Here is a 12,245-nt window from a genome sequence, read left to right as displayed (position 1 = left end):
GATGCTCTCCCCTCCAGGCCCCTCTGTGCCTCCTCTCTCTCCTGACCCTTCTTACTAGTCCTGCTTTCATCCCCTTTCCTTACTCCTGAGCCTCTTGTGCTCACAAGGATTGATACAAGCGCAGTGTGGAAGGCAACAAGACAGTGTAAAATGCTGCTTCTCATTTCACATCCTGAATTTAAATAGTGCTGTTATTTCTCGAGGTGCAGTGGAGGTTTTGAATACTCTCTGTCAATGTGGGATGAAGGGCACGGGAGATGAATGTTCCCTTGTAGTCCTGAGACACCTCCCACACTAAGTGTATGGGAAGGTTTGATAGTGCCATGGATTAATTATTTTAAACCTTGCTAACAAAGCCACCACAACTTAATTCCAGTCTCATAATCATTTCCAATCCACCTCTCCCAATTCGGTTTTTTTTTCTCCTGTCTTTATTTAGACCATAAAGTAAAGCTGCCACTTTCTAACTGGGCCAGCTTATTCTGATGTGGGACATATTACATGTGAGCTTGGCAGCCCTTTGTGTTTTTGCATTCAGCCCTACCATTACAAGGGGCTTTTCCCCAGTTGCTTCCCAGTTCCATATGCCTTGTTAACAGGAAGCAGGTCTATATTACCACCAGGCAGCGTTTAAAGGGTTCACGAGGCTGAGCAGAGCACCCAAGAGCAGAGCCATGTGGTTTCATCCCAAGAATCTCTCAACAGCCAGTGTTTTCCTCTGTCAGTGCCAGCCACCTTCAGACATGTGGGCTGTTTGCAGGGGACTGATTCGTAGTCATTCCCTGCCTCCTGGAAGTTGCCTGAGATTATTTCAACCTCTTGTTTCATTGAATCCATCAGCCAGCTGTTTCTCAAATAAAGCTTCCAAACACAGTCAGGAAAGGAATCAAAGTGTGTTGTCTCTGGAAAGGAGAGGATCCTCAGCTCTCGAGTGCCCTCGTGAGGGATCTGCAGAGCCTCTCCTCCGCCTGAGCGTAACTGCACCGTCCAGCCACAGCGGGGAGAGCCCAGCGGGATGCCTGCCATGGCTTTCCCCCCTCCCTGTGTGGGGAACGCACTTGCAAGCTGAATTCTTCGAGCCTTTTCATCGCAGGCTCTCAGATCCTCATCCCACAGGCTGAGACCAAGATCCTTTGTGAGGTTCATTGTGCGGCGGCTCCCCCTGCAGAGTCGAAGGTGGGAGATGATGAAAACAGATTTAAGCCCTTACTATCTGCAAACCTCTCTTACAATGGAGGTTTTGTTGGCCTCAGAGTGACCCCCGAGGGAGCAGCCCTGTGGCAGCAGAGCCTGTGCACGGAGCTGCAGGAGGGTTAAGCTGCAGACGAGCTCACAGGGGTTAAATTAAACTCAACAAGAGAGACGTGGCTGAGCTGGGTTCATTCCTTCTCTCTGCATCCTGCCTCTGCCAGCTTCAGCCCATGCTGGTGTTAAGGGGTAAGAAGAGATGTGGCACGATGTGCCTGTCACTGGGACAGGGTTGGGGGTGGCAAGGTAAGGTCACCTCGCAGGGCAGCAGTGGAGTTACATGGATAATCAGCCCTAGTTTTGTGGTCGAGCAGTCCAGACTGGCCTTCCAAACTGGTTTTGCCCCTCAGTTGAGCTACTGTGTTATTTTCAAGGTGGTTTTTAAGGTTGTTGAGCACCTTGTGGCAGTACCTCCTTCCCTGCAGAATTGGGACTACAAAAAGGGGAGAGAGTTGGGGGTGATGATGCGTTGTTTAATAGGACAAGTAAAAAGAAAAAGAATTTTTTTTAATTTCTCTTTTTTGGTACATAAGGACGTGAGAAGGAATTTTGTTTTAGCATTGACATAAAAGCAGGCAGCTGAGAAACCCCAGCCCAACCCATGGCCTTGCTCTGCTAGGGTGAGGTGTGTGTGTGAGCAGAGGTAGATGCAGAGAGGTTATGAGCTGTGGGGTGATGGATTGGTGCCTGGGAGGAATAATTACCTGTGAGGCTGCAAAGCTGGACCGTGTCCTACTCCATCCTGGCCTTGTGCTGACCTGTCACAGCCATCAGAGAACTGACGGGAAGGAGGAACTATAGTTCCTCCGGAGCTGCTGTGGGTTTATCTGCTCTTGGCTGTGACATCTCTGTGTCACCTGCTGATCTCCCCTGCCAGGGGCTCTGCAGCTGCTGTGCCTGTGCCCCAGGGAAGCCGTGCTGGAGCACAGGGCGTGGTGGAAACCTTGCTGGGGGTCCTATTCCCCCCCCTGAAGGGACCGCAGGACCAGCACTGGTGGCATCCAGTGGTGACACCAGATTTTCATCTGAATCTTTGGGCTAGGACCAAATCTTGTCCTCTGGCATCAGACAAGAGATGAGTGATGTTTACCTCTGGCAATTGATCACATAAACATCTATGTGAAAGCAGATGCCAATATGATGACTATTTAGGTTGTCAGGGCCTGGACAGGGACTGAAGAATATCCAGAATAACAGGGTAAATCCTCCTTTTTTTTGCTTTCCCCAACTCCCCCCAGCCTTCTCTCTGTTTAGGCCAGAGCTGGGCAAAGTATTTCACCACAAAAGTAAAACTTAGTGTGTGCTGAGGTTGTGGGACATCAACTGGAATCGATCTGTTAAAATGAGAAATGTTTGCTTTCTGTATTTCTAAAACATTTCAGTTGTTGGTGGATTTCAGTTTCATTATTATCACTGAGTATTACGCAAACCCCCCATGTGTTTCAGCCTGGGTTGAATTCAGCAAGTCTTTGGGGGTTTGTTTTTAATTATGGCTTAGTTGGAAAAGCTGTAAATATTTGTCCCAAACAACTGAGAAAAATGTTATTTGGAGTTTTTCCAGGAAAAGCCAAATATTCACTTCGTTTGCACAACTACAGCCCTGACCTAAATAGAACTTTGTCCAATATGACGATCTCTTTTGCTTAATGAAAATAGCTAGGAAAAGAAGAACAGAATAAGGTAAGACTTCAATCTCACTTGGCTGGTTTCTTTCACAATTTCATCATTTATTTTTAAATAGAAGTCCTGTTTAGGAAGCAAGAAGATATTCTGTCTTTCAAAGGCCATAAAAATATTTCTGTATTGGAAGAGCTCAGGTGGGTGATGCAGTGATGTGCCCAGGCAGAGTGGAGTTGCCTTTGCATCCCTTGGCAAGGCACTGCAAACACAGTATGTGAAACTGGGAGCGAGATAACATTAAAATAGAGATTTCCACCAAAATATCGGCAGACCATGATTAATGCTCTGCTGGTTCTTACATCAACACCCACACTGAACCATGCAGAGCAGGATACAGTGTTTTCTGTTACCATAGTAGTGTATAGCAGTAGAAAGGAGGGAGGGGAGGAAGCAACCTGTATGTTGTGCAGAACCATCCCCTGGGCTGCCCTGCTGATGTTGGGCTCCAGCAGGGAACTCTCACATCTAGCCCAGTGTTTGTCACGGTTAAAACCCCCATGGCCTCGTCTTCATGTCTCCAACCAACCAAAAAGTCTGTTCTTTGGTCAGAACGCGAACAAATAACTCTCCCTCTTCCTTTGTTTTGTCCCCTCCTCCATGTTAATGGCCACAAATCTCCTGAGACAGGTCAAGGCATGCGGTGGGAGGGAAAGGAGACAGACTGTGGTTTTAGGGTGCAGGGCTGTGCCTCAGCCCAGCCACTGATGGGGCAGATCAGCAAGGCACTGTTGGCAGGAGACCCATCCAAGGCCAGTGCTGTGAGGAGCACTTCAGAGAAAGACCATTGTGTCCTCGATTTGTTCTCGTTCAGATACAGACCCAGCTCTGCAAGGCCTCAGTCTGTGCTGCACTCTGGAAATGAGCCATGATCTGCTACAGCTGCTCCTTCTCCACAGGCACATGGGGCTGACACCAGGGCTGCCTGTTGGGTTATAATAAATGCTGTAACCAGCACCTATCCCCCAGGTGTTCCCTGAGCTGGCTGCTCTGCCCCACAGTGTCTCTAGGACTTGGATTTCTCTTCCTAGGATGCAGAAGAGGAGGCACAGTAAGAAAGCAACCTGCTTTGTTAAGGATTTGTAGTGTTAATGGTAGAGATTTTCTCTTTATCAGCTCTTCTAGTTGCTTTACTGTATTCCAGAGCTCCATCCGCCTGGCAGGGAGGCAGATGTAACTCTGGAGGGCAAGGACTTGGTGTGCTACGTTACGTGGTTTGAATTATCAATGTTAACATCTACATTCATTAGGAAAAGTCCCCTGGGGAGAGGCTGGCAGAGGCTCCCACCCTGCACACAGATCAGAGATCTGGGTGAAGAGCAATCTGTCCTGTAGGACCAAAGCTGATGCACCAGCCCAAGGAAAGAGTCACAAACTTTGTGTGGCAAAGGGATTGAGTGGAATTCTTTAAAAAAAGAGGTAGCATTAAGTTGCACTGTATTTCTTATTCTTTTAGCTGTGTAATCCTTTGAGGCTTCACTCTATCCAAGCAACAGCAAAATGTTTCATTGCTCTCTGGTTTTGGAGTTTGTTCTCTGGCATATGGGATGCCCTCTGTTAGTGCAGTGTCTTAAGTGCTGAAAACCTGACATTTCTTGTGGTTGATCTTGTGGTTTAGGGAATCTCTGAATGAAAGAGCTACTGAATTGCAGTATCTTTCTGTCCATTGTTGTGTACGTTATTCGTGTATTTCCTGATAGAAACACTACCTGCAAAGTCCTGTTTTTCCCTCCTGCCTCTCCACACATTGATGTTCCCCTGTGCAACTAGCAGCCTAAATTTCTCACTCTTCCCACCTGCCAGAAGGAAGTGTGTGATCTATCACCTCCAAGCATCAGCTGCCCAAACGACGTGGATCAACTTGTACCTGTCAAACTCTTCCCAGGATGATACGAGAAACAAAGTGAAGAGAAATAACACTGGTTGTGCCTCTGCCTGCACCAGAGCCAGCCAAGGCCATCTTTCCAACCCTCTCCAGGGCTGTGGCTGCCTTTGTGCCTAGGGTTTGGCGTGGGCATGGCAGCCCCCCTTCTCAATGCTCTGCTCCGGGTGGATGGGTAGGACCAGGTGGGCGATGCGGCTCCACAGCCCACTCAGCTTGTCAGAGTCCATGTGGTCATAGGAGCTGGGGGTCTTGGTGGTGACGAACTTATCCCAGAGGAAGTCATGGACCCTCTCTTCCAGCTGTGGGAGGCTGATGTGGGTCTCCAGCACCTCCTCCTCCAGCAGCACAGTCAGCAGCAGGGCCACGTCCTTGAATGCCGCGCTCTCGTGGTCACAGTACTTGTAGAAGATGAGGGTGGCCCCTGCCGGCAGCAGCTCGAAGCGATGAATCACCGCGGCACGGCCCCCAGCCTGGAATGCTGAGCTCAGCTCCAAGTCCACCTCCCGCTTGGCCCGGTCACTGTGGAGCCCAGATTTATTCCTGCCATCGATCTGCACCGTGCTGGCACGCAGGGCAGCTGCGTAGGAGTTGGCCACATGGGTGCTAAGGCATCGCAAGGTCCGCTCTCCCGCGCGGGCGGCTGTCAGGATGATGATGGCTGGCTGTGTGGGGTGGGATGAGTTCAGGTGCTTCTTCAGGACCTTGCGCCCACGATTCCACAGGTGAGAGCTCTGCCCTGGAAACCTTTTCTCCAGCTGGTCGAACTGGAACAGGAATGCCTCCGTGGCGTTCTTGAGGGCTTGCTGGGAACTGGAGGTTGGGTTGCCAAAGCAGAATATGCAGAAGCCGAGCAATATGAGGCCCATGATGCCAAGCCCTGTTCAAGAGGGAAGAGACACAGGAAGGGGAACAGAAGTCTGTCACAAGTGACCTGCAGTGACATGCTGGAAAGTAGCTATTTTCTTTTTCCCCTTTAAGACTTGCCCCCCTGCTCTGGGGAAGTGGATCAGATTGGCCAGGAGTGGTGAAGGCACTGTTGTGAAACCCATGCTCCTACACACCAGGCGAGGGGGCTGCAGCTCCAGGGATGGAATCAAGGCTACAGCTTGGTGCAAAATTTCCTGAGGAAACTGCAGCTGGCCACAAGCTTCCTTCTCCTTCCCCCTCCTCTGTTTTTTTTAAGGTTTGTGGCCATTCAGAACACCACGTGGGGGTGCCTGACCCAGCTAAAGTGCTGTGACCACCGCCCTCCTCTGAACCTTGTGGTGTGAACAAAGGCCATCGTGGTTCTGCACAGAAAACAGAGGACAGTAAGGTCCAGGCAACAGCTTGTGTCCCTCTCCATGCCAAAGCAGGGTCCCTTTTTAACAGGAGACGTGTGGTGTCCCGCTTAGAGCCCCATGACACAGAGCAGGACTGGTGGACTGTCAGTGTAGGAGCCCCAGACCTCCCAGAACATTCCAGCACTCTGAACATGATGTGTGCCTTCTTTTGAGGCTGGAGAGATGGAGGGAAAGCTGCTGAAACTGGGCCTGTATTTAAGGGGATGGTTTTTCCCTCAAACCCTCAGAAAAGGCTTTGAAAGGTCCCAAGAGAGAAGAATTAAATGTGCTTCATTACTTGTTCCTGGTAGATCAGTGCCTTCTGGTCGGTGAGTAACATGCAAGGGAAGCTTCTTTTCCTCACCTTTCAGCACGAGGGACTTTTTGGGCTTCTCCTGGTCTATGTTTTGGGTGGTGACGGTCTGCAGGCAGGACTGAGACTCTGGGTTTGGGGCTGTGTGCCCTGCAGTAAGAGAAAGAAATGTGACACTCACTGTTGAGGGAACAGGTAAAATGAGCTGTAGTAAGAAAGGCAAATGCTGCCAGGAGCTCCCAGCTGAGGGAAGAGTTAGAAGTCAATACTGCTTTGGGTTAATACTGCTCTCAGCCTTGGCTCTGTGTTTTGGGGGCTGGGCAAGGAGAAAGACCGTGCAGAGTGCAGTGTGGTTTCATGCCTTTCAAAGAAAGAAAAGGGGGAGTGAAAGGAGAGAGAAAGAGAGAAGCCAGTTAATTTCTTATACCTTCTTTCCTGCTTCACTCTGGAAAACTGACAATGGGCAGTAGGGATCTCACCATACCATGGCTCTGATGCCCACGGGAAGTGCAGGCATGTGCACAGTGGAAGAGCATCAGTATGCAGCCACAAGCTCACCTTTGGTCCCCTGTCTTTTCCTTAATATGCCTTGGGATCTGATCTCCCATGTTTCTTGCTTTATGTGCTCCTCTGGCTCCTGCACTGGGAGAGGGGCACTGGTGGTGCTCTCTGCCAAGAGGCCCTTGGTGACATCTTCCGTGGCAGCTACATCCAAATGTGTCACTTCACTGTCAGAGCTCACTGACTTGCTTGCTGATGAAGCATCTTCCTCTGCTTTGCATGAGCTTTCACACTGACTGGTTGTCTCCTGGTTCTCCCGTGTTTCCTGGTGGACAGGGTTGTCTCCTTTGCTGTCCATTTTACCATGGGCCAGCCCAGCTGTGGGGAATAAAATTTGCAGACCTACACTTAGTTTCTTTCAGCCCAAGAACCAACAACTCTTCTTCCTGCTCTGCCTCCTGTAAGCAAAGGCTCAGGTTATCAGCATTTTGGAAATGCTGTACACGGGGGTGGGGAGAGACTCACCTTCATCCAAGTCCTTTTCTTCCTGGGATCTTTCTGAGACACCATCTTTTGTCTTTCCAGGTTCTTCCAGCAATACTTCAGTTTCCAGGGGAGCCTCCTCCTCCAGTGTGGGGCCAGCTAAACCCAGCAGTGTCTTCTCTTCTCCACCAGCAGTTGGTTCACGCACTGAAGAGTCCTCCTCTGGTTTGCAGGAAGTCTGAGACGTCCCTGTCACTTGCTGCTCCAGTGTTTCCTGGGTGGGCTCTTGGAGCACAGGATGCTCTGCTGTGCTTCCCACCTCACCTTGGGCTGGCCCAGCTGTTGGGATCAGAGTTCACAAGCCCAGTGAGCCACACAGGAGTCAGGAATGCCCAGTGCTTTACCACCAAACTTAAAACTCCCAGCTCTGGTACTGCAGAAACATCTACCCCCAGTGAGACGGGGGAAGGAGTAGTGACCAGAAGTGACCAGAAGAGAAAACTCATGGGTTGAGATCCAAACAGCTGAATGAGTGAAGGGAAGGGTGAGGAATCAGGACAGATTGAAAGGCAAGCACTCACCACCTCCTACAATGATGCCAGGATAGTCTCCCAGCAATGGCCACCTTGGAAGAAGCCATCCCCCTTTCTCCCTGTGCCCATTTTTGCTGCTGAGCATGATGCTACACTGTATTCAACAACCTTTTGCCTACCTTGGGTCCCTGCCCAATAAACCCACCCCAGGTTATTTCCTTGGCAAGGGAAGGGTGGGGAGAAGAGAAAGCCTTGATGCTGTGCCAGCACTTTTCAGTAATAGCCAAAACACTTCTGTGTTATCAGCATCTTCTTCCATAAACCCACAAATCCAAACCACAGCACTGTACAGGCTGCTGTGTTAAAGTTAACTAAATCCCAGCCTATGTCCTCAGTGGGGTGGGCAGGCAACTCCTTCACTAAGTGGTGGGATATGTTACTACATCTTCCACAGATAAGGGGTTTTCACAGATAGCGATGGATTTTAAGAATTTCTAAGGCTGATGTTGAGTACAGATAAGCCAATTCACTTCAAGCATCTGTCTGAATGTAAATGATAATTCTGCTTGTGCTCCTTCTCTGCTCCTGTCCTGCAGCTCTCCTTAAGAGCTATGGCAACATGTAACTAAAAGCAAACATTGGAGCATAATTCAGTAGAGAAATCTGGAGGCTGAACATGAGCATTTGTGACATATTCTAGATCTTAAAGAATCAAACAGTGCAGCTCAAATTTCAGCCGCTATTTGTGAAAAATTGCTTATGAATGATCAAGCATTATAATAACAGAAGTGACTATGCTAAAATTAGAATAAAGACTGATGAAAGCGGCAAGGAACTTCCATCTAATTTGAAAAGAGATAAAAAGGTGCACTTGGCATGTGTCAGGATACGATTTTTACATTCTTTGTTGCTGATTATTACAGGAACACTTCTGACTGCCTAGGACAGACCTGAGCTGGTGATGGCATCACGGTATCACTGACATACTGGTACGTATGTATATTGTCATAACAAAGCTCCAGAATGTAACTACACAGCAGAAACTGAAACATGAGCAACCTGTGCTGCCCGTAATGAGAACACAAACTAACAGAGTGTCAGTTTATGCGGTGCTTTATTCAGGGCCCGGGGTCCCTGTGGACTCCTGTCCCAAGACAGGTACCCGAAGACCCACATTTTGAACGCATCTTTTATACTATTTTCCAAGCAAGGTTACATGATTGGTTTTACATTTCACAGGAGACATAGCAGTTAAACATAAACTTACATATCACTTTGATTATATTCAAGTATTAATCCATTTACCTAACTGTAAACATCGTATAATTAAATCCCACCACCAGATTACATCCTATCTCTAGTTGCAAATTTTTCTTGTCTCGGTTCTACTTGACTTATTGTTTCTTTTTGGTCAGCACAGCCTTAATGTCTAAGCAGTCCCAACTTAGCTCTGACATGCCCTGACTTGTTTCTGGCAGGGGTCTTTTCAGGCCTATGCTCCACACTGCAACACCTGGAGATATCCTGCTATTCAAGCTGGACACAAACTATCCTTGCCCTGTCTCCTTCAGAGGTTTCTCATCCATAGGTGGTGGAAAACTGGCTTATTATTTAGGCATCTGTAGATGGGAAGCATTGGGGTGCATGGAGGAAAGCTCTCCGAGCCTGGATCTTTAGCCTTCCTTGTGCTGCCATCCTGGACACAGAGTCTAAACCTGTTGCAGATGGGAATCTAAAACTGAAAGTAACTTGTTCATCTCTCACCCTATTAAAAAAACATAGCATCTTGCTTTTCTTGGCCTGCAAAAGACAGGATTATTATATTTTTATTTTGCTTCAGTTTCCCATGTCACTGTTAAAAATTTCTGGCAAAGGAATCTTCCTAGTGGATGGAGTAAGCATAGGGATTCCCTTACCTACAGACAGATCCTCCCTTGGATTCTCTTCCATTTTCTTTTTCCCCCGGAGCTCTGGCTTCTGCACCGTTTCGTTTCACTTTCTCCTCCGGTCACACGGAGCTGTTTCTCCCCGCTGTTCGAGTGGCTGACCAAGTCCTGCCCCCCTCACAGACACCATCCCGTCCCGGTCTCGGGAATTCCAACTAAACGCCCATAAACCTGATAAGCAGAAACACAGGAGCGGTGATTCACGGTGGAGGAGAAAGCTCCTCCCTCCATGATTCCCAAGGTGAAAAGGGGTGGGCGTCACCCATAACCACGAACCTTCAGCCCAAGGACTGTCAGCTATTTTGCTTCCCATCAAACTACAATTAGTTCAGGAGTTAATGCAAACCGCGTTTGTCTCGGGACGCGCCAGTGGGGTGAGGCACCGGTTTCTCATCCGGGTGGACTCCGAGATGGCAGGCCCGGAGCCTGGGGTTTGGCAGGGCACCTGGAATCTCACAGTCAGGTCCACACAGAGCAATGACCCTGCTCTCCTTACCTTCCTGCCTCCAGCACGTTGGATCAGGAGGCAGTGGTGCCGAAGGTGAGGCCGCTGGCCCAAACACCCCCTGGGCTCAGCAGAGCCCTGCCCGGGTGTTGTGAGCCCGAACCCCGCAGCCTGGCTCTCCTGCACCCCTCCAGAGATCCTTCCCACTCTGCTAAAGCGCTTTTTTGGGACAGGACGGAGCCAGGCTCGCTGGTGTAACCCGAGAAAGCTGGTGGCTTTCAGAAGCGCAGCCAGGCGGCTCGGAAAACTCCCGAAGAACTTTCCCCGAGGTTCGCGCGGATTTCTGTACAAAAATCCCAGCCCAGGAGCGTCCTCAGCAGCTCTTCCAGCACAGGGGGGCACTTCACCCCCCCTGCACTGCCCCTACAGCGGACTTTTCTCGCTTAGAGACGCGATTTGGAGGGCTGGGGGGTACAATCGCTGCTCTGCCGCCCGGCTCCCGTCCCTCCCTTCCCCGCGCTGTTCCCGCTGGTGACGCTCCGGCAGGAGAAGGAAGTCAAGGAAACAAAGTGTCCCGTGGAGTCGGACGCTTACCCGGGCAGGCTAGGAGCCGGTCAGGGCGGTGAAGAAAAGCAGAGTTGGCTTTTCCGCTCGCCCTTCCCAGAGGCCCTTTGGCTCTGGTGGTGGCAGGACACCAACACCCTCCCGAATCCTTCGCTGGAAACGTGACGGTGAACTCTGCCCTTCCCCGGCTCCCGGCAGCCTGATGGGAGCCGTAGTTTTCCTTCCCACAGGCGTTCTCCGGAGCGCTCAGGAAACAATAATTTCTCCTTTTTTTGGCTGTATTTCTACGACTCTGTGGTTGTGCCCTTTCCTCCAGGCACACTGGATGAGCGGCAGCTTCCTGCGTTAGGTAATGGCGCTGCGGATTGAAACAAGGAAATGAGAGCGAGGAGGAAACCGGTTTGAGAGTTGATTTATGAAAAGTACCACAAGAAAAACAATGCAAACACGTAGGTAGCAAAGCCCAGACTCTGGAAATGTCACACTATGCCAGTGCAGGGAGGCTGGGGGACTGAAGGATGTGAAATGGAGGGGTTTTAGCATCAGCCTGGAGGGAAAAGGATGGGGAGCCCCCCCCAGTGTCCCCTTTCAGTGTGGTCCAAAGACTGCAACCAGGGGGAAGGTCTGAGAGTGTGTTTATCTGCCTCTGGCCTCATTTGGGCAATGTTTTCCCGAAAAAAAGTGTTTTAAATTGCAGTGCTAGCACAGGAGACAGGTTGGTTCCAACTGTTTCCCTATTTCCCCTTGCCCAGGACATGTATCATGGAAAGCAGCAGCACAGAGCATGACAGGGGCAAGGCATCAGCACAAGGAGCAGTAGCACAGAGACAGCATTTAACTTAAATAGGGATAACATTTTCTCTCAATCTGTAGAAGAATCAATGGTGAGTAGGTGAAATACAAAGGAGATGCTATGGAAATATTTACTCAAGGTAATACTTTGGTAACTTTCTTTGGAAACTTGAAAATAAAGTGATACTGTAGGTGGAGTTCCCCTGATCTGGAATCATGAGCTGACTGGTCTTTTTTCTACTTCATTTGAACTGCATGGATGGCTCAGCTGTACTTCAAAACCTACTGATATGGTATTTGTTACATCCTCTTTTATTTTTGCTTTGGAAAACATTGCTCAATGTGTGTGTTCTGCTTTTAAGTATGAAAAGAATGACAGTATTTCCTGCTGGTACAGTAGGAAGTATGCATAACATCTCAAAAATATTAATTTCTGGGTAAATATGGAACATTTACGGTGTGTTAGTAAAGCATTAAAATAGTTTTTATTTTGAAATGAATGTACAGAGAAGACAGTCACAGAAGGGAAGGCTGAG

The 12,245-nt window shown here is 49.3% G+C and overlaps 1 protein-coding gene across 3 annotated transcripts; it reads right to left on the bottom strand.

The window, feature by feature from the left end:
* Positions 1-1,734: 1,734 nt before the first annotated feature.
* On the bottom strand, positions 1,735-11,178 carry TOR1AIP2 (torsin 1A interacting protein 2). Of its 3 annotated transcripts, none has more exons than XM_050307188.1 (6): positions 10,948-11,178; positions 9,879-10,079; positions 7,472-7,768; positions 7,004-7,324; positions 6,431-6,595; positions 1,735-5,687 (listed from the first exon to the last, which is right to left on the bottom strand). In XM_050307188.1, the coding sequence occupies exons 2-6, from the start codon at positions 9,910-9,912 to the stop codon at positions 4,924-4,926; spliced, it is 1,581 nt and encodes a 526-aa protein (XP_050163145.1). In that variant the 5' UTR covers positions 9,913-10,079; positions 10,948-11,178; the 3' UTR covers positions 1,735-4,923. The 3 variants fall into 3 exon arrangements, with proteins under 3 accessions (XP_050163145.1, XP_050163147.1, XP_050163146.1); XM_050307190.1 differs by having other exon boundaries at positions 6,497-6,595; positions 10,948-11,174; XM_050307189.1 differs by lacking the exon at positions 10,948-11,178 and adding an exon at positions 10,405-10,848.
* Between the last annotated feature and the right edge of the window lie 1,067 nt (positions 11,179-12,245).

The sequence above is a fragment of the Myiozetetes cayanensis genome, unplaced genomic scaffold (assembly GCF_022539395.1).
Source record: "Myiozetetes cayanensis isolate MyiCay16 unplaced genomic scaffold, myiCay2020 scf12, whole genome shotgun sequence".
Taxonomy (NCBI): domain Eukaryota; kingdom Metazoa; phylum Chordata; class Aves; order Passeriformes; family Tyrannidae; genus Myiozetetes; species Myiozetetes cayanensis.
This window is presented reverse-complemented; position numbering and strand designations above follow the sequence as displayed.